Genomic DNA, 24,491 nt, shown 5'->3' on the forward strand with positions numbered 1-24,491 from the left:
CAAATATTTATAATCGCTATTAACTATAAAGTCACTAAGATTAACTTACCATTGCCCATTAATTTAAGCTATTATCATAACTCATGAGTCATGACTCAGACAACTCATGACTAATGATGACAATGAGTCAATCGTTTGTTTTAAATGAAAATCGATAAAATGATACAATATAGTCAACGAATCGATTTTAAAATATCGACACCAGAAATATCAAATGCCTTGCAATAATGTACCTAGTGTTAAAAAAATGTAAGGGTAGCTTACGTCATAGTTACCTACTCGTAGGTACATACTAACTTCTTATTAATTGTGATTTGTTACATACCTTAAACGTATGTATTTTTTTTAGTTTAATTTATTATAATGTATAATGCTCGCGACAAATAAATAATTTTTGGATTTCTTGCCATGCTGGTGTCGATATTTTTAATAATGGCAATCATTACCTTACTAGATTTTTAAATCAATGGTTTTCAACGAAACAAAATGGAAAGTTTCTCCCATTTCTCTTTTTACCTTTTATTTTGTTGTTGCCTCCTTATTTTGTTATATTTTTTTTGTATATAAATACCTACATATGGAGAAATTAAAAGACTAAATTGCAAATTATGGGCATGTGTTAGTGCCTAGGGAATGCCTAAAAAGTATACAAAAATAATAAAATACATATGAGAAATTGTGATTAGGATACTCACGACATTGTAATAGATCATCAGTCATTTCTGTACTTTATTGTAGTAATTACCTACATACAAACTCGATAAATATAACATACCTCAAAATATTGCTTTTTATTTCCACTGTAGCACCTATACTTAGGTACATACTTAGCCACATTACAATCATAATACCCAAGATTAAGCTAAGCTGAAAGAAAATATGATTTTAAGGGTTCTGTACCCTGAAGGGTGCCAAGCAACGGGATCCTAATTCTAAGCCTCCGCTGTCCCTCCGTCTGTCTGTCAGTGGGCTGTATCTCATGATCCGTAATAGCACAATAGGGCCCTTTCACAATACCTACTTGCAATGCGACGTCGTCGCTTCGTAAAATTCTACGACAACCATAAGACAACGTACATCATGGGAATTTGCATAGGAATCACATAGGTGCGACGTCGTTCTTGCGATGCGACGTCGTACCGCAAGTAGAAGGGCAGGCAGAGGGTTGAATATGTTCAGTGTGTATTGTCGGTATTAATACTATAACAAATAATAAAAATTCCAATACAATCGTAGTTACATTTTTTTTTTTCAAAAAAAATATACGATGGCACGAACCCTTCGCGTGCGAGTGACGAGTCCAACTCGCACTTGACCAGTTTTTAGTTACCTACTCCACAGACTGAAAGGATAGCCGCAAAAGCGACTTAAATGGGTAGGTAATAGGTAAAATTCTATCGGTAGTACTAACTACTCGCTTACTAACGGCCAAAATTAAAATCAATCTATCTGTAATCTGTAGATAAGTTACTTAGCAATGTAATAACGAATAACATAAAGATAGATTGAGCATTAATTTTGGCCGTAAGCCAAACTACCACAGATAGAAAACACCAGAATGGCTCGAAGAGAGGTCTTCTTCGTCATTTCTTGTATGATGTCTTTTTGTAGTGCCAGTAGAGTCGTTGATCCCCAAAGGTTGACATTTACATCGTGAGATTTTGTGCTACCTACCGAATATTTCACAATATAGATATAGCCTAGGGCGCTGTTATTCAACTAGCGTCGGCCGCCACTGCCCACTAAAGAAATCAAAAATACCTACTCTATTTTTTAACTGCAGTGCAGTGGAATGCTTTTGTCTATGGTTCTTTATAGCTCTCCCACTCACTTGCTCGAATCATAGGTCTCCGCTCCGCTTAGGTGGAAACCGAGCCACAGGGCCCTAAGCCGTTTCATTTGTATGCGATATATTGTAACATACTTATGCGCTATACTAGCTTCATTCAGTGGATCGGGTTTTCAGGGGCACTGGGCCTTGCGCGCCACCTATTGTACGTCGATGGTACTTGGCCAGAAACTTTAATGCAAGTTCCAACTTTGTATGATACTAACTTTCAGCTTATTATTACTGGCCCTAGATGCCATCGCAAAATAATATTGAAATTGCAAAATTGATTATCACAATTCACATATTATCCCTCTCTCATTTCCAAGCAAACCTCACCAGTATGAATTTTTAAGACTTCCAAAAAGGGGCCACCTCCTTTTTGGAAGTCTTTTTATAGCTAAGAACACTCGATCAAGCCACCGTTCAAACAAAAAAAAAACGAAATTAAAATCGATTCATTAGTTTAAGAGCGAGGATGCCACAGACAGATACACACGTCAAATTTATAACACCCCTTTTTGGGTCGGGGTTAAAAACCCACTTTAAAAAGAAATGTATATTCTGATAGACCATTCAGGGCTGCACAGATGAGAGACTATCTAAGGAGAACAAGTCTCTATATTTTACTTTGTTTTGCCTACTATTAGTTCATCATGTAGTGTATTGTGAACTAGTTTCAGACGTGGCCGCAAGGAGGACCATCTGCCTCATTGTTCTTTAGGACACTAAAAACGATAACACCAAATTCAGTTGTTCATTAAATTATTTAATAATAATATGCAACATTTACTTTACAAAAGTTCAGCCTTTAACGGGGAGTAGCCGAAGCCAGTTTACTGAGCTGAGCGGACATGATTACAGTAAATAAATTAAGAAAACAAATGGTGTTATGTTAGGCTGGTGTGGGAATATGAATATCACTTAAGCTGTACTCAAAAGCTTATGCTCAGAGAGAGTTTGAACTGTACTTATGATCATCAAAACAACTTTATTGTGATGGTAATAAAGTACAATTTAGACTATAAGTTAATATATTCTTCTGATGAGCCTTAGAACTTCTCCTCTTCAAGACCATGCTTGTAGAACATCATGATGGGAGTGGAGACACCGTCAATATCTCTGTACTCCATCAAGGCGACCATGCCATCGCAATCCATAGATTCGCCAGTGAAGAATTGGAGTTCCTTAAACCTACTGAGAATGTCTTTCATTACTTTGTTCATGTTGGTCTTGAATACTTCTACTTGGTCGGGAGATTTCTCTTCCAATTTTGCTACTAATCTGAAATTAGAAGAAAGGAATTTGATTGAGTCTCAGTTCTCTATAATATGAATATCAAATAAAAAGTTGTGTTCAGAAAAGTATCAAATTAAAAACCCCACTTTGTTTAGCCATTGATCATATTGAGGTTGATTAACATTGACAGAGAATCAAAGTGAATTCTAGTTTTAGATTGCAACCATTTCAGGAGGCCTTGTAGTTTTTTCATAATAGAAATTTGTTTGAAAATTGAATTTATATCCACATACACCGCCAGAAGACGGGTCATACTATGGTACAATTTATAAATTCTGCTTCAATCCTCTATCAATGTGAATTCAAAATGTTCCAATATGCTAGGCAATAATCTACCATCAATAGCCATCAAGCTGCTACTAGACTGTCTTGGAAGCCCTTTATAAGTTGGCAAAATTTTTTATTAAGTTTAGGGCTAATTATATTATAAAGAAGGTGTTTGTTAGCTCCATTTCATGAACAAACATTATGAAAATGAATGTTTTTTCATTAAAGTTATTTAATCTTGCATCAAAGTGCTCCTGAAGCTGATATTGTTTATCAACCTCAGGTATTTAGATGATGCATTCTTATTCTAAAGATATAATAACATTACTAATATCAAATGCTATAAATGGGCCTTAATATTCTATGATAATTAAAATAACCATAGAATACTAACATACAAGTTTTTGCAATTAAATCTTAATCACATATGGTTTATATTGTATGATATTTTCACTACATTATTATTTATTACAAATAATGTGTTTAAAATAAACAAGCTTTGAAAGCCTTTCACTTGACCTAATTGCAGGAAATAGAAAGTGATGACTCAGCATACTGTAGAACTTCTTGCACAGAAAGACCAATCAATTCAAGCTAAGGAAGAAGCCTATATAAAGCAAAGGATTTTAGAAACGAGAGTTGCAAAATACACATTTAACAGAATGTCAAATATGTATACTTATTAGAATGTGAATGACACTCCAAGTTTAGAAATATCCAAGTCTTTTTTGGATTTATTTGCCTACACTTATTTATTGGCAGTTTTAATAAAACGAAGCATCATCAGCTGGCACATTATTGCAATAGGTATAAATAAGGATTAACAATGACATTGCTAGAGGCCAACTAAACTGATCAGAAAATTTTGAACAGCTATGAAATTTCTTGTGGATCAATAAGTAAAAGTCAATATAAAACAGCTGGATGAGGCAAACTTTATTGTAATGAAACTACCTAACACAAAACAATGTTTTGAGTATCTTGTAATGGAAGACACTGACATTTATTGGTGCAACAATGTAAGTAGGTAGTTGTCTGTCATACCTCCATGATTCAGCCAATTTCAATTTGAATCACGAATTAGTCATTCGCTACAAAAATACAGTGAAAGTTGCCACGATAGTGATCCTCACTTAAAATTTATATCAGAAATCGGCAGTACTCACTTTTTCATGTAATCTTTAAGGTATAGAGTGTAAGATTTCTTGTCTCCGAAGGCATAGGTCTCCACAAGTCGGTGATTTAAGACAATGTCTACGCCGCTCTCGCACGCAGAGTCTGTGCCTTCGTCAGCGTCCTCGGCCGAGGGGTTGAAACCCTCGATTCTGATATCGCCCTGTGTTCTTGTTTCCAATTTACCGGTGACTTCGTAAATCACTTCGTCGACCAGTTTGATTTTGTATGTGTCCGAGAACATCTCGTCACCTGAAAATTAACACGCCCATAATCATTACCATCCCTTATGACACCATGGGTGGTGGTTGCGATGTCGATGTGGCAAAAACTCGAACAAAAAAATACATGAAACACTCCCATCACTAAATGTCAAATTCACATTAATGATTCACAATGAACAAACGAAATAATAACTCGAAATCACTCCAATTAATATATTAAACGCAATTACCGGTAATAATATCCTTATAGATTCTCATTTTGAAGGATTACGGGCGATTAAAAATAATAAAAACCGAAACTACGGCTTCTAGCCCCAGGAACTAAACCGGAAAGGGCTTTAAAATTAGAAAGAAAAGAGAAAGAAAAGAAGCCAGTGCTGCCAACACTTTATTCACAGATTATAAAAGCCGTGGCTCCGGTGGCTTCAAGATTTGATTTATTAAGCCTCAATAGACGACCAAATTGCCTGTACAAGTCACGATTCACGAATAATTTTATCGCCTAAATCAAGATTGCACTCTAGTCCAGAGTATTAGGTCTTATTTTTGGGAAAAAAGTGTCATTATTGATTTAAAAATTAATTTATCCTCAAAAAACCCAAGAAGTAGTAAAATCAAAGTGGATTTAAAATTAAATGAATATTTAAAAAAACACACCATCCAGACAGTGAAAAAACATCATAATATGCTTTAAAACGCAATTAACTAAATAGTTATTAACGAAATATTTTTATTTCTTTTTTTTGAACGCACTTTTATCTTATTTTGAAATTAATTTTTGCAGACGATTGAATTTTTCCTCTGACATTATGTCGGCGAATCACAATGTTTGACACGCTTACAATGTTACCCATTACTACTGTTCTATTGTGACTGATGGTTACTGATTTTCAATTTTCTACTTTCTGAACGTTAACTTATACGACAAGGACAGCGAAAATAACATGCGGAAATAGATGGCGCACCCATTTTTCTTCATAGAAAGATGGAAGTGTTTCTATATAATTCTACAGTTTGTAGATTATGTGGTGAAGAAAATGATAATGGAAATTTATTATATTCCTGTGAAGAAAATAACCAAAACTTAAGTGAAATTATTAACTCATATTTACCGCTAAAGGTAAAATGGTTTTGCAATAAATTGTGACTGTTTTGACTTGTAATTTTAGCAAGATGGCTGACTTACTTTTTGGCAAAAATATCAATTTCATGTCTTCAATATTTTATGTTTGGTGTTTTTATATTGTATGAAAGAATTAAAAATAAGTTCTAACATTAAATCACGAATCGACGTTTTTATAACCCAGATATGGGCGAATTAGTTAATTATTTTGTGATTTGTTAATTATTTCCATATTTCACCAATTGCCCATTTCTCGCGCCATTATTTGACGGTAAACTTTGACATTTAATTACATTTCAATTTTCCAATTCCAAACCAACTACAAAAACCAGACAAAAACCAATAAAATGAAGTAAATAAATATAATGCATGGATATAATGGTCATAAATGTATCAAGCTAGTAGATTTGAGGATGTGGAGTTTTCACATGAAAAATATTTATTTCTAATAATTTAATTCAGGTAGAAGATGATGGAGAACTTCCACGAACTATTTGTCCAGGATGCACTATTCAACTAGAAGCTACAGTAGAATTTCTTAATTTGATAATTAATGGACAGGTAATATTACATACTAAGTATATTTCTTAGTTAACTTATTATTTACTATATACCTACTTTAAGTTTCTGCTGTTAATTGTATACTTACCTAAATCAGTTATCAGTCATTTCTACATCCATTATATAAGGATTGATGAAGCTTTTTGTCCAAAGTTATGAATTATGTACGTACATATAAACTGTTACTGTTAAAATATTTGGCTTTTTAATATATGTTAAAGGAAAACATTGTGAGGAAACCTGTATGCCTAAGAGTTCTTCATAATTTATCTCAAAGGTATTTGAAGTCTGCCAATCTGCACTTGGTCAATGTTGTTGATTGTGGCCTAAACCCTTCTTATTCTGAAAGGAGACCAGAAGTATTGTGCTGGCGATAGGTTTAGATGAAGATGATGAAAATATTCGGTATTAATTTTTCAGAAAATAATAAGAAAGTTACACCAACGAGAAAGGGAATACAAAAGGAGTTTGAAGATACTAAATAGTTCAAACGCAGAAGGATCTGAGGCCTCAGATAAAGTGTTCTATGAAGGTGAGTATGTTACTGTTATTGATCAGCCCTCCAATTACATAAGTAAAACATATTCATTGTAATATGTAGCAAATTCTGCCCCTTTTTCAATTCAAAGCAATTCAACCAACCAAGGGACAGTATTTTGCTAAGGATTATGATTACTTAATCAGGGTATGTTTAATGTACTGTTAAGTGTTTAAAGGGGCTGATTAATGTAATCAAAGTGCATTGGGCAATGTGTGGTACTACTAAAAGCCATAAAGTAATATAAGAAGACTAACATAAGGCGATCAGGGTGGGAACTCCGCGAAATACCCAGATAATTAACAATCTCGTTTAGTTTGTAGTCAAGTGACGACTTACGTAGTCATCTATTTTATCTGTTCCTTTCAATATAACTCTGTAACAATTGCTTTATTTCGGACCTGGACACTAGTGTATTATTACTACAGAACTATAAAAAACGGTACCTCTTGTATACAGTTAACAGCAATGATGATCGAGCACTCTGTGTTTACCAAGCCGAGCACCCAGCATCCCTGCAAGTGGCAGGACTGGAAAAGCCTAAAAGAAAGCGAGGGCGGCCACCGAAGAAACCTAAAACCCCAGAGGAGCTTGCACAAGAGGCGGTTGCAAAGATACAACAAACTTCTGCAACTATACCCAATGTAGAGAGGAAAGATGATGAAGATGTATCAGGAAAAAGAAGAAGAAAAGCTCCCACTAGGTTCAAAGAAGCAGTGCAGGTATGGCTATAATAATAATTAATTAATGATCAATATAATTTATCTGTAAGTGAAGTTCAATCCACATTAGGTGACCATTCTGTATTTGAACAATAAATTAAGTTAGATGTTCATTGTATTTAATTTTTGTAATATAAAACTGGCTAATGACAATTGTTTTGAATCAAACACAAAATTAAAGACTGAAGATAAAAAATGGTTAGTTAAATACCGGCCTAAACACCCTTACTGACCGACTGCACTTTATTTATTTACACTACACAACACAAGTGAAACCAGATTTTTTAATTCAGGTCTGCCATCTTGGCAAAAATAGACATCTTTTTTCATATTCAGCAACCAAACCTTACAATATTGTCCTGAATATGTATTTCACAAAACAAGTCATCTTGGATATGAAAATCTATTTTCAATTATACGTCATCTTCGTAATCAGCAACCCGGAAAACTGAAGCAGCACCCACATACCTACATGTAAAAAAAAAGCGTTCTATCTTGGATTTGAAATTGGACCACATTTTCGTAATCAGTACCGTGAAAATCTACATATAGCAATAACACTCATTTCAATTTCTTTTAAAAATATGACATTCGGAAATATGTACTAATTTATTCGGCTGATTAAAGTTCCCCCTATTTAGTTCAAACTTGCACTATTTGTGTATTATTACTACACTTTTTTTTTCCAGGGCAAAGAACTGGAGCGTATATTCCTCGAGGTAGGGGTGATCGATGGATCCGAGAGTGAGCACGACGTGAAGCCGGTGGTGGAGCCTGCGCCGGCCGCTAACAAGGAGCCCGAAGTGATTGGCCACATCGACCAGTCTGGCGAGCTGGTGCTGCGCGTCAAGAACAAGGGACGCGGCAGGCCCAAAGGTAACCATAAAAAACTGGCCAAGTGCGAGTCAGATTCGCTCACCGAGGGTTCCGTACTCGGGTATTTTTCCGATAGATCAAAAACTATTATATGCATATGCATAAAAATAAATAAGAATCTGTTTCAGAATGTACAGGTAAAGCCCTTTCATATACCTCCTTTGTATCATACTTTGAAAGTTGAAAGTACTAATTATATGTTTATGAACATATTTATTTTTGTGATGTAACCACAAATTCGCTCGTTTTCGGATTTATTCCTTTACTTGTGCTATAAGACCTACCTACCAAATTTCACCATTCCAGGTCAACGGGAAGTATCTTACTTAAAATGGCGCCGAATTTGGATTACCAGACATGGATTTTAAAATAATTCGGTCCAATAACAAAACGATTTTAAGGGCACTAGAGCGTTGTTACACGCTGTGCTTATACTTATTACTACCCAGTTAATACCCTTGGCTGCCGTTGCGCGTCTGCCTACGTCTCTGTTGAAGTGGTCGTCAAACCAAGTCCGTCTCCGCAGGTCGCACGACGCAGACGCGTGAGGAGTGCGCCATCTGTGGCATGGAGTTCGTGTCGCGCGGCCGCTACATGTCGCACGTGGCGGCGCACGGGCCCGTGCTGTACCGCTGCGGCTGCGGCGAGCCCTTCCCCACCCGCCTCACCTTCACACAGCACCAGACCGCCACGCAGCACACTGGCCGCAGCGTCGAGCCCCTGCCCGACACCGAGCCGCCGCAAGCTGCAGTGAGTAACACGAGACAGGTCGCTTGTCCCAGACGCGCCGCTACATGTCGCACCAACCCCCTACATGGTTCAGGAATCCAGAAGAGTGACAAGCCTGAGTCGATTATATTCGTATGATTACGAGAGAATCGTCAAATTATTCTTGAACTTTACAGACACGATGCTTAAATAGTGTTTAGTACCCATAATAAAAAGGAACAAATAAATAGATTCAGAAACTTTATAATATCGCAAAACGAGCTTGATTTCTCGTAAATTTTGTAATATTAGGTCTAGATTCAAAAACGAACACAAAATATTTACTTTGAGCATTGATTGTGGGCGCATGGAAAATATATTTGTTGAAACTTACCCTTTTTTAAATAAAAAAGTATTTAAAGTAGTTAGATCTTTTATTTATGATTTTATCTCAAGATTTGGAATTCCAAAAATAATTGCCACCGACAATGGTACAGAATTTATATCATCTACAATTACAAAAGTCTGTGAACTCTTACAAATCAAAAATTTAGTTGTTGCCAATCTTACCCTACTTTTATATTTCGAAAGTATTTTTTCGTTAATTTATCTTTTCAATAAACAAAAATACCCGTGACCAGGGAGTCCGTCGTGATTCTATGCTTTTTACGAAGTTTTAGAGAAATTTTATTTTTTAATATGCCTTGGCCGTGAAACGTCACCCAACTGTATAGTTACTAAACTACGATATAACTGTAGTTTAATGAATTACAGCCACAAGATAGCGAGATAATCCCCAAAGTGGAGAAGCAACAAGACAACCTACCACCGTCACCCAAAGTAGAGTCTACCCAGGAGACCTCTCCTCCGCAAACATCTACATCGCAAGCTTTGCCTGATCTTAATGCGGAAGAAGACGAGGTTCAGCTGGCTCAACCCACTGACCCCCTGCAGATTGACGACGGGGAAGTTAATAGTAAGTTTCTTAATATTTCTTCTATTTCCATTACACGGTTTATATAGAAGTAACGCGAACAAGCGCTCGCGTCTCATCCATAGACCAAGTCTGGTAATATATATATATTATATACATATATATATTCTTGCATAGCAAACTGCTCACATGTAAACACCAACATCGTAAGCTTTGCCCGACCCTAATGCGCAAGAAGACGAGGTTCAGCTGGCTCATCCCACGAACCCCTTGCAAATTGACGACGGGAATGTCAACAGTAAGTTTCTTTGCTGTTCACCTCTCTCCATTGAGTTGATCGGAATTTTAAAAAATTGTTCAATTTCATTCATATTTATGGACAACTGACGCTTGACCAAAAAATTGACATTGCTAAAATTGTTTTCACAAAGACAGACCTAAAGGTCATAGGACTGTTTCCATGTAAATGCTATGGTTTTGGACATTGTATAGGTGGGGCGAGGATTCATAGCTCAGACCAAGTCCTGGGTTAGGTATAATAATAGGGTCTGTGGCGTGGTATTGAGTCCTTGTTTTTGTGTCTTCATTAAATATATGTAACTAACTGATGCCCGCGACGATGTCCGCGTGGATTTACGTTTTTAAAAAATCCCATGGGAACTCTTTGCTTTTCCGGTATAAAAATGTCAAATTCCGGGACGCAAACTACCTCTGTACCAAATTTCATGCCTTTAAGAATCCTGTGGGAACTTTTTGATTTTCCGGGATAAAAATAGCCTATGTCCGTCCCCGGGATGTAAGCTAACTCTGTACCAAACACCAAAATCGGTTAAACTGTTGGGCCGTGAAAAGCTAACAGATAGACAGACAGACACACTTTCACATTTATAATATTAGTATGGATTAATTGCAGATGACTCAATAACTGAAGTTCCTTTACAAAAAATAGTTGAGGTGAAGCAAGGGAAGAAGAAAATCAAGTGCAACAATTGTGACAAGTTGTTCAGCAACAGACAGAGCAAGTCCTTACATAATAAGGTAAGAATATAATGGATACAGATTAATTTTTTATATTTGATGAAATTATCTCAAAGCATACTTTAACTTTGCTTAGACTTATAGGTTTCGGTTAAAACGAAGTAGATTTATGTCTGCAATATAACGCTGTCTCTTTTTAACTGAGTCTTAACGCGGCGGTCTCCGTTTTCGTCGATACTAAAGTTTACTAAAATGGAATTAAGTTAGGAACGCATGGATCGAAAAATTTGAAATTAATATATAATATTTTTCATTATATCCCCTTGGATTTGGTCCGATTAAAACATGATTGGACAAACTTTCCTCGATAGAAAAAAAATCAGAAGTTTGGTCTAAAACCTTAGACTTTTGGGTTTTTCTCTTTAATGACAAAGCTCTTAAAGACGTAACTTTCACCATAGGTGTAAAACAATCAAATAAATAATTCGGTCCGATCATTTCACAGTAAGTGCTATATTTCAAATTATATTCTAAATTATTTGATTTCACGCTTCCTCGCTTATTCTGTTCAAATCGCGTACAGAGCGAGTACAAAGAATTTTCGACCCTATTGTTGAGTGTTATGGGCCGTAATTACGTTATCTTGTCAGTCATACCCGTCGCCTCAGCGCGGCAGGACCTGTTTCGGGTTTCATAAGCATTTTGTCATACTGTAATTGTACAGAATGCCATAGAGTAGTAAATTCAGTACTATGTTATAAAGTATTTTTATTTAGGATTTTTCTAGATTTTAAGATAAGTTTATATTGTGCATTTATTACATTAAAAAAGTAATTATTTTAAAAAGAATGCAGTAAACAGTACATTGCAGTGTAGTGAAGCTAATATTAGGTCATTATAGACCAGGACTTACAATTTGAAAATAAAAATTAATTAATCTGAGTGCTCTATCCCGGTAGCTCAAAGATCAAAAACCAAACTTGTAAAATGCATAAGTATTAGAAGATAAGATGGAAAAAAAACTTTATTGATATCAATTTAAAGGTTTTTAGGGGAAAGTACTAATTATTATGAAAATAGGATGAGAGGAGACCGCGTATAAGCAAGCGTAGTGTAGGACGTCCTCCAGCACGATGGACTGATGATATAAAGCGGCTGGCGCTCTTTAGGGAAGGCCCATGTCCAACAGTGGACATCCACGGGCTCATAATGATGATGATGATGATCATGATTATTATGAAAATGACATCCACTTTCAAGTCCGAGATGTTTATCTAAGGTGTTATAATTTTTAGTTTCTTCACTTGCTATGCAATGATATCATTTATTAGGGTTCCGTACCTCAAAAAGAAAAGCGGAACGCTTATAGGATCAATTTGCTGTCTGTTTGTCCGTCTATCTAACTGTATGTCTGTCTATCTGTCCGCCTGTCAGTCTGTTTTGTCCGTGTGTGTTGTGTCTGTCAGGAAAACCTATAGGGTACTTCCCGTTGACCTAGAATCATGAAATTTGGCAAAAACCATGAATTTATGGGTTCATTAAAAAACAATGTGTTTCAATTTTCAAAGTAAGATAACTATACCAAGTGGGGTATCATATAAAAGGGTTTTACCTGAACATTCTAAAACTGATTTTAATTTATTTTTAAGCATAATAGTTTTTGATTTATCTTGCAAAATGTCGGAAAAATACCTGAGTACGGATACGGAAACTTGGTGCGCGAGTCTGACTCGCACTTGGCTGGTTTTTTATGTATATACGTCACTAAGTAGTCAATAATAAGTTTGACTAAAAATTGCAGTGTCATAAATGTTTTATAGATCAAAAAAATAATCATACTATTAAATATTCCTTCAACTTAGACCTTATTGTCACAGCTTAAAAGTTGAAAATGTGCAAAACAAAATTTCATACGTACTTAATACTTTTTCTCATAAAACTAGTTCAATTTACAAGAAATGAAAGATCCTATTGTGTTTGCCTTTGTCAATACAAAGGATCTTTGTGGCTTTTGTGTTCTCACTCACGTATACTAACATTAAAATATCGATGTTAAAATATTCGTTGTAAAACTTACCTTATGCAGTTATTCTTAAAGTATACATTAAATTGTTATTAGGACGAGAGTTGCTTCGTTTTGGAATGCCAAATCAGTGTATCAATTTTTCTTGTTTTGAATCGAAAGGTAAGAACAGTAATAAAATGTAACTACTGAAATCGTTTGTTCGTAGCTTTTATAGGTTCGTGAGAAGTAGTATTGTTGTATGATAATTTGGTCAATTTACAGATCAAATTTCTCAAAATCCTGTCTTAGTGCGGGTCTACGTTATATAGAGAACCAACTGCACCTTTTCAAACTTCAAAATGCCATCAGGACCAGTCCTGGCACAATTGTTAGTTAGTGGTAGTACCTTTTCACCCCCACTTTTTTCATATTACATCCGTTAGGTCAATTTTTTTCGTATAAAATGTAGCCTATGTTACCCGGATTTACACCTCATTCATCAAAATCAGCCCAGTAGTTTCGGCGCTACGGTGGAACACACAGAATCTGGATACAAACACACACACATACATATACAGACTGCTAAAATCATAACTCTTCCTTTAGGCTTTGCCGCAATGGGGTAAAAAAACAGGCTGAATTGAGAACCACCTTCTTTTTGGAAGTTGGTTAAAAATTAAAAAGGGAGCAAGCAACAGACCATTTAGACTATTTACTTTTCCAGACGTTTTAGATACTATCTCATTCAGCGTTTATGTCATCCAACTATGTAATTTGACGTCTGGCTAATGAGGTGTTCTAATCATACAAACTATTCACAATTCCAGACGTTTTGCTACTTGTGCATTCTGTTTTTATGGCGTACAGCTAAGTTGACTCTCTGCTGACTGGGTAATCTGCTTTGATGTCATCTAGCTGAATTGTCTATTGGCTTACTAGGCACTTTGCTTTCATGTCAGTCAACGTAAAATTGTCTTTTAGCGAAAAGGTAATGACCTCTTTTTCTGGATGCCTAATGATAGGCATCCAGAAAAAGAGCTCAGCTTCTGAATTAGAGAAAATAATTACTACAAATTTAAAATTTGAATCAATGGCCCGAATCTGAATATAACAAAAAAGCTATAAAATATTTTAATCTCTGTCTTGACTTTGTTCAGTATCATATAAAAACATTTCTCCAGCGCTTTGACTTTGAACCTTAACGTAAACAGTTAAGTTAGCGTATTGAATGTGTACATACCTACTTATGCTTTTTTGGAATATTTCACCTAATTAGTTAACTTTTATGGCTATTAGCTCCGAGCGGGCCGGTTTGACTGTAACCATATTGAATAAACAAAAACAAGGATTATAAACAAAACAGCTTTTTATACAACACGAAATATATTTTAATGTTATCCTGTTATGGCTGCAGGTGCATATAATCTCTTTCAGGTGTTTTTGCACGCCTAGCGCGTGTGATATTTTTTTACTGTAAACGTTTTGATAATATGAAAAAAATAGGATTTTACGATCTCGGTAATTAGTGAAATGCAATAAATAGTTACTTGTGTAATGTCCGTGCTAACTATATTTTCATTGAATTTCAGTTGAGTGTAATTTCTATAATCTCAGCATCTATAATAGCAATAAGATATAGAAAATATAAGATTTACCTATAAATGTAAGTAATTAGGAATGACAGTATTATCATTATCAATAAGTGAAAATTTCAGAAACTTGGACTTGTCCATGCTATAATCTTTTATCCATGTGAAGTATCTTCTTTCAAGGCCAAATGTAATGGTCACCACAGTAATGACCAAAACTGGCAGGTAGGGGTTTATAATGAGAACGTTAACGTAAAATAGACCTTAACCGCCTTGTTTTATAGCTCAAATTAATCCATTCATGTATAGCCAGTCAGACAGAACCAGAAATTAAAATCGGTGTAATTGAATTTAGGACCTTAAGTCAAGGTTGTTTAGGCTCATTTTAATTTAATGTTACTGTGTGTGTGTGATCTCATTCTATGAAAGTTGGTGAAATGTTAAATCTCCTACTATAATAAGCATACAGGTTGAAAAAGACACCTATTAGCATGATTGTAAATAGATCTCATTCATTATTTCTCGTTGTTGACAAAACAATAAAAGTACATTATAATATTGTTGTTTTTTTTTATCAGTGACTGTTTACTAACTAATGATAGTAACTTGGCAACAGTGTGCATTAAAATCCATACTAATATTATAAATGCGAAAGTGTGTCTGTCTGTCTGCTACGTTTTCACGGCCCAACCACTGAACCGATTTTAATGAAATTTGGTACAGACTTGGGATACATCCCGGAGAAGGACATAGGCTACTTTTTATCCCGGAAAAATGAAGAGTTCCTACGGGATTCAAAAAAACCGAAATCAACGCAGGCGAAGCCGCAGGGATCCTCTAGTAGTATATAAAACAATATTTAACTTGTACACATATTTTTTATAGATACGCAATGTTATATATTACAATAAAGTAACCCAGCGAAGTCGAATGTAATCGATTCTGATGATACCTACAGATTAATTTTTTTAAATAAATTTTTAATTATTTCATAATAAATATTTTTTATCACTATAACTTTGAATTTTAAACTTATACATAACTTGACTTTTTACTCCATCGTAAACACTGAAGTGGGGTGACGTAATGATTAAATGCAGGAGCGATGTGAAAATAATAATCTACACTGTGGCGATGCGCAACCGGTTCAGGGGCGTCTAAGAGAGATGCCGATACAATGTGTATCGCCATCTCTAGATTTGAAATTATACCTGGAATATACCGTCCCCTTAAGTCTGAGCACAGTCTGGTCTAGATCTCGGCCTAAGAAATTGCTTAAATTTCCCTTGTTCACACTCTGTTTGTTTGTCAGGCGGTTCACCTCGGCGAGAAAAACTACGCGTGCACGGAGTGCGACGCGCGGTTCTCGTACCCGCGCTCTTTAGCCGTGCACCGCGTGTCGCACCGCCGCGTCCGACCGAGCAGGGGCTTCGCGTGCGATCTCTGCGGGAAGGTATGGCTCCATTATTTTTCTCTTTTTTAACAGAGTTCAAAAAGGTGGAGATTCTCAATTCGTCTGAATCTTTTAAGAAAACTAGAAATCTTAAGTGGGGAGCTGCCTTGTTTTTAGGTGTGGGGACCACTTGCACCCTTTCAAACCAAAAAAAATCCAAATCAGTCCAGGCGTCTTTGAGTAATCAGGGAATATACATTAAAAAATAATAAGATTCCGACGAATTGAGAACCTCCTCCTTTTTCGAAGTCGGTTAAGAAACGGAAGCCGGAAGGGCGTTCGATAAAGAATTTTGACAAACACTATATTTACTTCGCCAGGTATTAAACCACCCATCGTCAGTGGTTTACCACAAGCAAGCGGAGCATGCGGAACAACGCTACGTGTGCGGAAAATGCGGAAAACACTTCCGCCACAAGCAGTTGCTGCAGAGACATCAGCTCGTGCACTCGCAACTACGACCGTTTCACTGCAAGGTTCGTATGTTCGAGAGTAAGGTATGCGTGCTCGGGATCGACCTGTATGTAATCCTATTGATTTTTAGGGTTCTGCACCTGAAAAGGAAAAAAAGAACCCTTATAGAATTACTTCGTTGTCTGTCTGTCGTGTAGGTCAATTTGGGGGATCAAAACCTACAGGGTACTTCCCGTTGACCTAGAATCATGAAAGGCAGATAGGTATAGTACACGACAGGTCGAGATGGAAACGCCTCGCACACCCGCACGTCGCCCGCGTTATCCCGCACTGGGTAAGCGCGGGGGCTACGCGGGGCGTCCCCACCCCGATTGCCATGTCGACCTGTCGCGAACTACAGGTCTTATGGCACTAGTAAAGGGGATAATCCGAAAACCACGAATCTGTGGTTCCATTACAAAAAAAATTAAGGATTTGTGTTCCCGAAATAATTAGTTAACTAAATCGCATTAACTCCCGTTAACTTGAAAATTCTTATCATACTGGCTTAATATTTCTTGTACGATGGTGCGGAACCCTTCATGTGCGAGTCCGACTCGCACTTGACGGATTTCTTGTTTAGGTATGCAACGCGTCGTTCAAAACGAAGGCCAACTTGGTCAACCACCAGCTGCTTCATACCGGCGTGAAGAAGTTCACGTGTGAAATTTGCAAGCAGAAGTTTGCGCATAAGACCAGTCTAACACTGCATATGCGACTACACACTGGTGAGTGAAAAGCTTAAGCGTACACTTATTGCGCGCTTCTATATACAAACGTATTTCACCTATTTTTCTATTATTTGTGGTTTTACATCTATAATTAACCCATACATCGATTTATTTCTCCATTATCTATACCTTAAAACAATTAATTAGTAACCAGAATGCTAGCAAAAACTTAGCGTTATTATTATACTGCCTTAACACAGTCCAATGCCAATAACCATTTGCCTCATCTTGTAGTTTAGTGATTTAGTATTTTTAAACCCGCATTGTATAGCATGTAAAAGTTGGGCCAATGCCCCACGTACGACGCGGCATTGACTTCGAGTGACCTATTTACGGAACGTTCGTTGACCTCTAGCGTCAGTCAGATGTTTTATTTGCAATATATTGTAACCTTAAAAAAAATTATGGTACCTTATCAGTAGTCATCAGTACTATCACCTTTCTTCGTTTTTGTTAGCGTTCTGGTTATGTATCTGTGTATTATAATATAGTTTTTGTCTTTTTCACACTAGGGTTAAAGCCGTTCACGTGCGTAACGTGCGGGAAGAGCTTCAGCCAAAAAGGCAACCTGTCCGAACACGAACGTATTCATACGGGTGAGAAGCCCTACCAGTGCACCATGTGCCCGCGACGCTTCACCACTTCCTCACAACATCGCCTGCACGCCAGGAGGCATGCGGCCGACAAAGCGCACTGCTGCCTCAAGTGTGGCAAGCGGTGAGTGGTCATCACTAGTGTATTGTTAGTGTAAATTCCTACCGAAAAAGAAGAACAAACTTTTGTTTCACAACTTTGTCTATGAACCCGCTCATTTTCGTATCAAAAAATAATTTTCAAATTGAACATCATAATTTCGTAATCTATATTCCGGAAACCCTCAGAATTGACAGCCATATCATTTTTTTCAAAAAAATTAAAAATACACCGGCTGTCTTGGATTTGAAAATAGACATCCTTTTTGTAAAGTAGTACTGCGAATAAACCACCGGGAGGCAAGTTTAGTAGATGTGCCGTGAAAAAATAACAGACATACAATGACGGAAGCATTTATGAATATTATTATTTTTTTCTCAAAATAAATGCTTAATTTGAACAGGTTTGTGTCGCGAAACTCTTGGGCCCTACATGTGCGTCGCTTTGACTGCGGCAACACAAGACATAATAAGCGGGCGATGGAAAAGAACAAGGTGAGTAAAGATGCAGACATACTACCGTGTTGTAGAGTGTTGTTAATTTTGTAGTATGTGCCAAATCGAAGTTGAAATTGTAATAATTTGTCCAGATATATCGAATTTATTTACTTGCCTAATTGCTTATTAAATAATTTATCACTTACATTTCTTTAATGTTGTCTTAACATTCTGGTGCCGCACTATTACTTTACATCGACTTTGTTTTACCTGTTATTCATTGATTAACTTGACATACTTTGACTTAAAAATTGCTTAGAACCTTTTTTTTTAATTTGTAGACTAGCGCTTGGCTGCAATCAGACTTGCTGGAAAGTGATAATGCAGCCTAAAATGGAACGCGCTTGCCTAGAAGAATCGCCTCTCCCGAATGCTCTTGGCATAAGTCTTCAAAATATCAAAAATATCATTTGAATTTCCTCGTCTTCTTCGTCATCGTGACACTCTTGGTAGAGCTGTCGTGGTCATCACAAGAAGCAACGTTGAGGGCAGATGTTATACGCCTCACGAGCATACGCCACTTCTCCCTGCTGGCTGACAGCCTGGTACACTCTTGCAAGGGACCAAAGTTCTTAAAAGCTGTTAAATTCCTCTAGCAATCCCACAAACAAGTGAGCCTGCTAGTTAACGACAAAAACAACGCACAACATGCACACACAGTGCAGCAGCAGATACAGTTCGAGCCGCTGCAGCACAAGCTGGACATGGATGACGACAGCGAGGAGCGCGTCATCTACGTCGCCTACGATGCGGACGACTCGCAGACCGGCGCCTTCCACATACTGGACCCCGAGCAGGTATACAACGCTCAGCCATGCACAGGCATACCGCAACACACACACGCACACACGCGTCCCATAAACACACATAACCACGCTGTCCCCAACAAAGACACGTTCAGCATCGCAACACAGCCACGCGTCACACACAAACACACACAGATACGCGTCTTATAACACACAGCCGCACGTCGTACAACAAATACATGGTACAAAATATATTTACATAAAGATCAACTTCTGCTGTCCGGATTTCTTTCTATCGACACAATGACATAATCATGTAATATGAATGTGACACGTCTATGGTATACGCACACCACGTATGGTACGGTATGGCATTCACACAACATGTTAATCTCGCAACAGAGTATGCAACACCAAATACAGTGCACTTAATATCCTAAAAATATTGAATTCCAATTTGTCGTTCAGGCGGTGAACATAGAAGAGAGCCGCATGCTGTCGAGCTGCCAGCTGTACAGCAGCGCGGGCTCGTCGCTGCTGGTGCCGCGGCAGCTGCAGCCGCTGGTGCCGCAGCCGCTGCAGCAAGTGCAGCTGCAGCAGCTGGACATGAAGCTGGAGACGGAGGAGCTGGAGCTGCACATCGAAGAGGAGGAAGAGGAGGAGCTGAGCGACGGAACGAGCATACCTGTGATTTTAATTCCTTTTCTATTCTTATCTTAGTTGCAGCCGTAGAATTACTGTTATCTTAACTGTTGGGTACCTGTTATAGCTTGTCTATTTTGAAATGACGCGCCCCACTATCGCAATTTACACAATATCTTAATCAACAAAATTATGTTGTGGAGCGCGTCATTTCAGCTTAGACAAGCCTACACGGCCTACACGGCATCTTACTCGAATGCTAAATCGCTTGGCGGCACGGCTTCGCCGGTGGTATGGTAAAAGCCACTGCCGAAGACTCGCACCAGACCAGACCAGAGGGAATTTTGAAATTATAAAATTCAAAATTTCCCCTGCCGAGAATCGAACCCTGAACCCTCCACTAATGAGACCACAGCGTTGACCACTGCGTCAGATAGATCGACAATAAAACTAAATTGATATTCTCGACACAGGTAACGGACGAGCAAGGCAACCCGCTGCACTTCACTATGCAAGACGGCACTAAACTTGCCATCACTTCCATGGACGGCAAAACCTTGCAGGTATGTATGTATGTATGTCTGCGACTATCTCAAAGTATTGAACAAATCGATTATGATAATAATTTTTTCACTTTACTAATTTATATACTTTCTGAAAAGTTTTAGTATATATCGTACACCTAGGAATCGTACATTAAGATCGATACCATACCTACACTTAAACCTTCTAGAAAGTATAATATTATATGTAAATTAATATAGTGAAAAAATATTATCATGATCGGTTCATTAGTCTTTGGGATAATCGCAGCATACAAACGGGTCGAATACATAATCTTGGGTTTAGGATTTTTACGAACCACTTTGAGTTTCCAGGACGAAAATAGCCTATGTCCATCCCTGGGATGCAAGCTATCCCTGTACCAAACATCAAAATTGGTTAAAAGGATGGGCCGTAAAAGCTAATATAGACACTTGCGCATTTATAATGTTCGATTTTAAATTACATATGTTGAAAAATAATGACAAATAATATTGTCTGCAGGTGATCACGCAAGATGGACAGACCATACCGGTGGAAATCAACGGCTACAATGAAGAGGAAGTAAGTACTATACTTACTGTTTCTATGATGAAACATGTAATAAAACTTTCGTTATTTTGCAACATTTCATGAACATTGTTGTTGAGTAATTTCTGTATTTCAATTTTGTACCAACCGGTGACCCCGCCGTACAAACGAAGGAAGCACAACTATCGACCCACTATCGACCAAATCTCTGTAATTACACGTCACGCACACAAACTCAACATAAATTCTACGAAACTGGCCACTTAACACCTTCCGATACGCATTTGACACAACGTAGTGATTATATTTTTTTGTTTGACACTTCAATGAAATAATTTAATTTTAAATCGTATCGTAATCGTGCTGTGCAAATTACACAACTTCAAATTGAAGTCTAGGGTTGTCAGAAAATAAATGGGGTAATTTTGCCTAAAAATGAGCAATTTTTTTTTCATTATATTTAGACAAATTTATATTTTATTTTTGATGACAATCATAATATAACTAAGCGAAAAAGGCTGTTTTGTTAATTAAAAGATTTTAAATTGATATTGAAATTTAACTAAAACAAAACTTATTACTAAATTGTAGTACATTTAATATACCAGTCTCCGTCATAATAGCTGCATGCCAAATTTATCATGAAGTACCTAGGTACCTACGTAATTGGTGTACGTACGTTGGACAGATAAAAACATACGTTTTTATCTGTCCAACGTACTTACCATGTTGTCTTCTATGTTTTTTGTAAATGTATATGTTTGTGTGTGCAATAAAGAAATAAATAAATAGGTAATCAAAATCTTACTACATTAATAATATTATTTAGTTATAGTTAGTCCATGATAGGTAGTAGTATTGGCATCACTCAGAAAAGCAGGTATTATTTAAATATTTTTATCGAATTATTGGAATGTCCTCTCCAAAACCAACACAAAAAAACACAAGTTTAATGTGTAAGGTTATCCGAGAGTAATAATCTAAACAAACTAATGCCAAAATAAGTAATTTAATTAGAGCGTGATTGCTATCACAACATCTAATTATCCAGTTCACAATCCAAATACCGAAAATATGCGATATCGCTCCGAATCTCAGAAGGAGACTAAACTAAAACCTTCGAAACGCCCGTATTTATGCAAGTTCAATCTTGTTGGCCTCCTAGCAACAGATTGTATGACATCGAATGAGCGAAATATCGATTTTATCAAACTACCTGCATTAGATAAATTAATAATTTTATATTATTTTTGACAACTCAAATCAATTTTTAAAAATAACCTTACAGTAGGCACCCACCAAAACAACCTTAGCGACGAACGGAGGACTCGTCACGCGTGATGTGGTCAAAGATGGGACGCTATACGGATAGCTAGAATATTTATCTTTATTTCGGTATTTTTTAAGGTCATAAATGTCAGAAAACACAAGACAAATAAAATATGAACCCATTTTGAATAAATAACTTTGAATTTGGCTTAGAGAAAAAAAAAACCGCTACCCAAGAGCCGCTTTGTGTAATTTGGTAAGAGATCTACGATATAGGGATGTAAACTTGCCCGGTGTATAACACCAAAAGTAGTGAATAGTCTACTAACCCTGCGAGATACGCTAAATAAAATCGCTAACTGGTACATACTTGGATTATTATTAAATATTTTTAGTGAATATATTGCGTTTTTATATTTGACTTTTTAACTTTTTTATTTTTAACTGTCAGGATACGATTATATAGTAAACATGGTGATGGGCACCCTGTTAAGCAGAGATTTTCAATAAGGCCAGAGGCCCTATACTGTAATTAATCAAAATTATGTAAAAACAGAGTAGGTAAATTTTAATACGTTGCAATCGATAAATTATTATTTTCTAGCATCGAACATCCATCGATTTGTAACTATCATAATAAAGACTAATCTAATGAGATCTCATTTTTTAATAATCATCGTGAAAGGGAAAAATAGGGAAAAATAGGAAAATAGGCAAATTTTCATATGTGAATGGTATCATTCCATAACGCACACATACTCATCAACTGACAGTTCCCCTGCTTCATTTGACTTTTCGGAGCATACCATCCTGAGTATTTATTCATCCAAGTTTTGTACTCAATTTTTCAATAAATTTCAATAATGTCTAAACAAAGGAAAACTAAAGCATATCAAACGTCAAAATCAGTTTAGCAGGTGGACCGTGAAAAGCCAGCAGACTGCGACACACACTTTCGGATTCTTAATACGTTCATAGTATGGAATTAGTTTATATATATATTAGTATATAAGTATTTATTATTATTATTATATCTTATTTTAATTACGTTCATTTTCCTAATATAAAGAAAATTTGTGTTTGAATTGTGCAGGTGCACATCACAGAGAGCGCGGGCGCGGAGCCGGCGGTGCCTCAGCACGAAGTGCACAAGGCGGTGGACGCCAGCACCATGCCCGTCACGCATTACTTCACCATCGTGTAGACGCGCCTTAGCGGGAACTATATCTCACCAACGCGCAACGTTGGTAAAACTCGAGCATCGTCAGAGTAAAATGATTTAAATGATTTGATTTAATTGATATTATAATGAAAAATGGACGTAAAGCTCTTGCTTTCATTTTTTAATATCAATTTAACATAATAAAATATATAAAATACCATATTTTAAGACTTAGCCAGTAAGCTATGAATACTGACTTGTACAACCTATTTTGCTGTCGATTGCTGGTCAAAGTTTAATGGTGCCTAACCTTAACTTTAACCACTCACTATGCAACTGCCCCTCAGAGTTTAGTACAACTAAATAATCGATTTGAGCAGGAGCAAGTGTCACAAATTATTGTAATGTAAGTATATTTGTAAGTTGTAAGGTTAAGTCGATCTCGAAGAATGGAAATTTTTAATAATTATTTTAATTAGATTTTTTATTTTTTTTTTGTTAAAGAAGTCATTTTTGTTACTGTCGGTACCTAGTCTCCGCGGGGCTTAGGCAGTTGTCCCGCCGCCGCATCGACGAGGAAACTACTAACTATCGACTATTTTCTCGCTCTGGAAACGTATAATCGATGTCATTTCGTGTCAATAAAAGAGATAAATACATACAGGTTGAAACCAGAACGCTAGCAAAAATTTAGCGTCATTATTATACTACTTTAATACAATCCAATGCCAATAACCATTTGTCTTATGTTGTAGTTGTAGTGATTTAGTATTTTTCAAACAGTTTTCGCAGCGACTAAGAGCTATCAAAGAAAAACTCGCTCAGCGACGCTCTCTTGGCGGTCAAAACGGCCGATTGTGTAGGGGTTAATTAATGTATGGCAGGAGATTACTCGCCCGTCACGCTGTCTCATAGCCCAGGGATAAAACTCTCAACTTGTTTAACA

At 36.7% G+C, this 24,491-nt stretch overlaps 2 protein-coding genes across 2 annotated transcripts; one reads left to right on the top strand and one right to left on the bottom strand.

Annotated features, from left to right (window-relative positions):
* Positions 1 to 2,576: 2,576 nt before the first annotated feature.
* LOC123866307 (translationally-controlled tumor protein homolog) lies at positions 2,577 to 5,182 on the bottom strand. The gene is made up of 3 exons (XM_045907775.1): positions 5,022 to 5,182; positions 4,561 to 4,819; positions 2,577 to 3,112 (listed from the first exon to the last, which is right to left on the bottom strand). Exons 1-3 carry the CDS (start codon positions 5,047 to 5,049, stop codon positions 2,881 to 2,883), a joined length of 519 nt encoding a protein of 172 aa, XP_045763731.1. The 5' UTR covers positions 5,050 to 5,182; the 3' UTR covers positions 2,577 to 2,880.
* Positions 5,183 to 5,730: 548 nt separating this feature from the next.
* LOC123865939 (zinc finger and SCAN domain-containing protein 2-like) lies at positions 5,731 to 23,770 on the top strand. The gene is made up of 18 exons (XM_045907163.1): positions 5,731 to 5,911; positions 6,377 to 6,475; positions 6,896 to 7,007; positions 7,473 to 7,735; positions 8,425 to 8,611; positions 9,138 to 9,361; positions 10,094 to 10,295; positions 11,167 to 11,291; positions 16,138 to 16,278; positions 16,599 to 16,754; positions 17,315 to 17,459; positions 17,975 to 18,179; positions 18,559 to 18,649; positions 19,249 to 19,449; positions 19,867 to 20,085; positions 20,514 to 20,603; positions 21,088 to 21,147; positions 23,477 to 23,770. The coding sequence occupies exons 1-18, from the start codon at positions 5,777 to 5,779 to the stop codon at positions 23,585 to 23,587; spliced, it is 2,766 nt and encodes a 921-aa protein (XP_045763119.1). The 5' UTR covers positions 5,731 to 5,776; the 3' UTR covers positions 23,588 to 23,770.
* Positions 23,771 to 24,491: the final 721 nt, after the last annotated feature.

Source organism: Maniola jurtina, chromosome 1 (genome assembly GCF_905333055.1).
Source record: "Maniola jurtina chromosome 1, ilManJurt1.1, whole genome shotgun sequence".
Taxonomy (NCBI): domain Eukaryota; kingdom Metazoa; phylum Arthropoda; class Insecta; order Lepidoptera; family Nymphalidae; genus Maniola; species Maniola jurtina.

What these genes read in the sequence shown, in the direction of transcription:
- LOC123866307 (XM_045907775.1), bottom strand. Translation starts at nt 5,049, where the DNA reads ATGAGAATCTATAAGGATATTATTACCG. An exon ending in CTATAAGGATATTATTACCG is followed by an intron (nt 4,820 to 5,021) that starts GTAATTGCGTTT and finishes GTTAATTTTCAG; the next exon opens with GTGACGAGATGTTCTCGGAC. An exon ending in CTTAAAGATTACATGAAAAA is followed by an intron (nt 3,113 to 4,560) that starts GTGAGTACTGCC and finishes TTCTAATTTCAG; the next exon opens with ATTAGTAGCAAAATTGGAAG.
- LOC123865939 (XM_045907163.1), top strand. Translation starts at nt 5,777, where the DNA reads ATGGAAGTGTTTCTATATAATTCTACAGTTTGTAGATTATGTGGTGAA. An exon ending in AGATAAAGTGTTCTATGAAG is followed by an intron (nt 7,008 to 7,472) that starts GTGAGTATGTTA and finishes TCTTGTATACAG; the next exon opens with TTAACAGCAATGATGATCGA. An exon ending in CGTGCGATCTCTGCGGGAAG is followed by an intron (nt 16,279 to 16,598) that starts GTATGGCTCCAT and finishes TTACTTCGCCAG; the next exon opens with GTATTAAACCACCCATCGTC.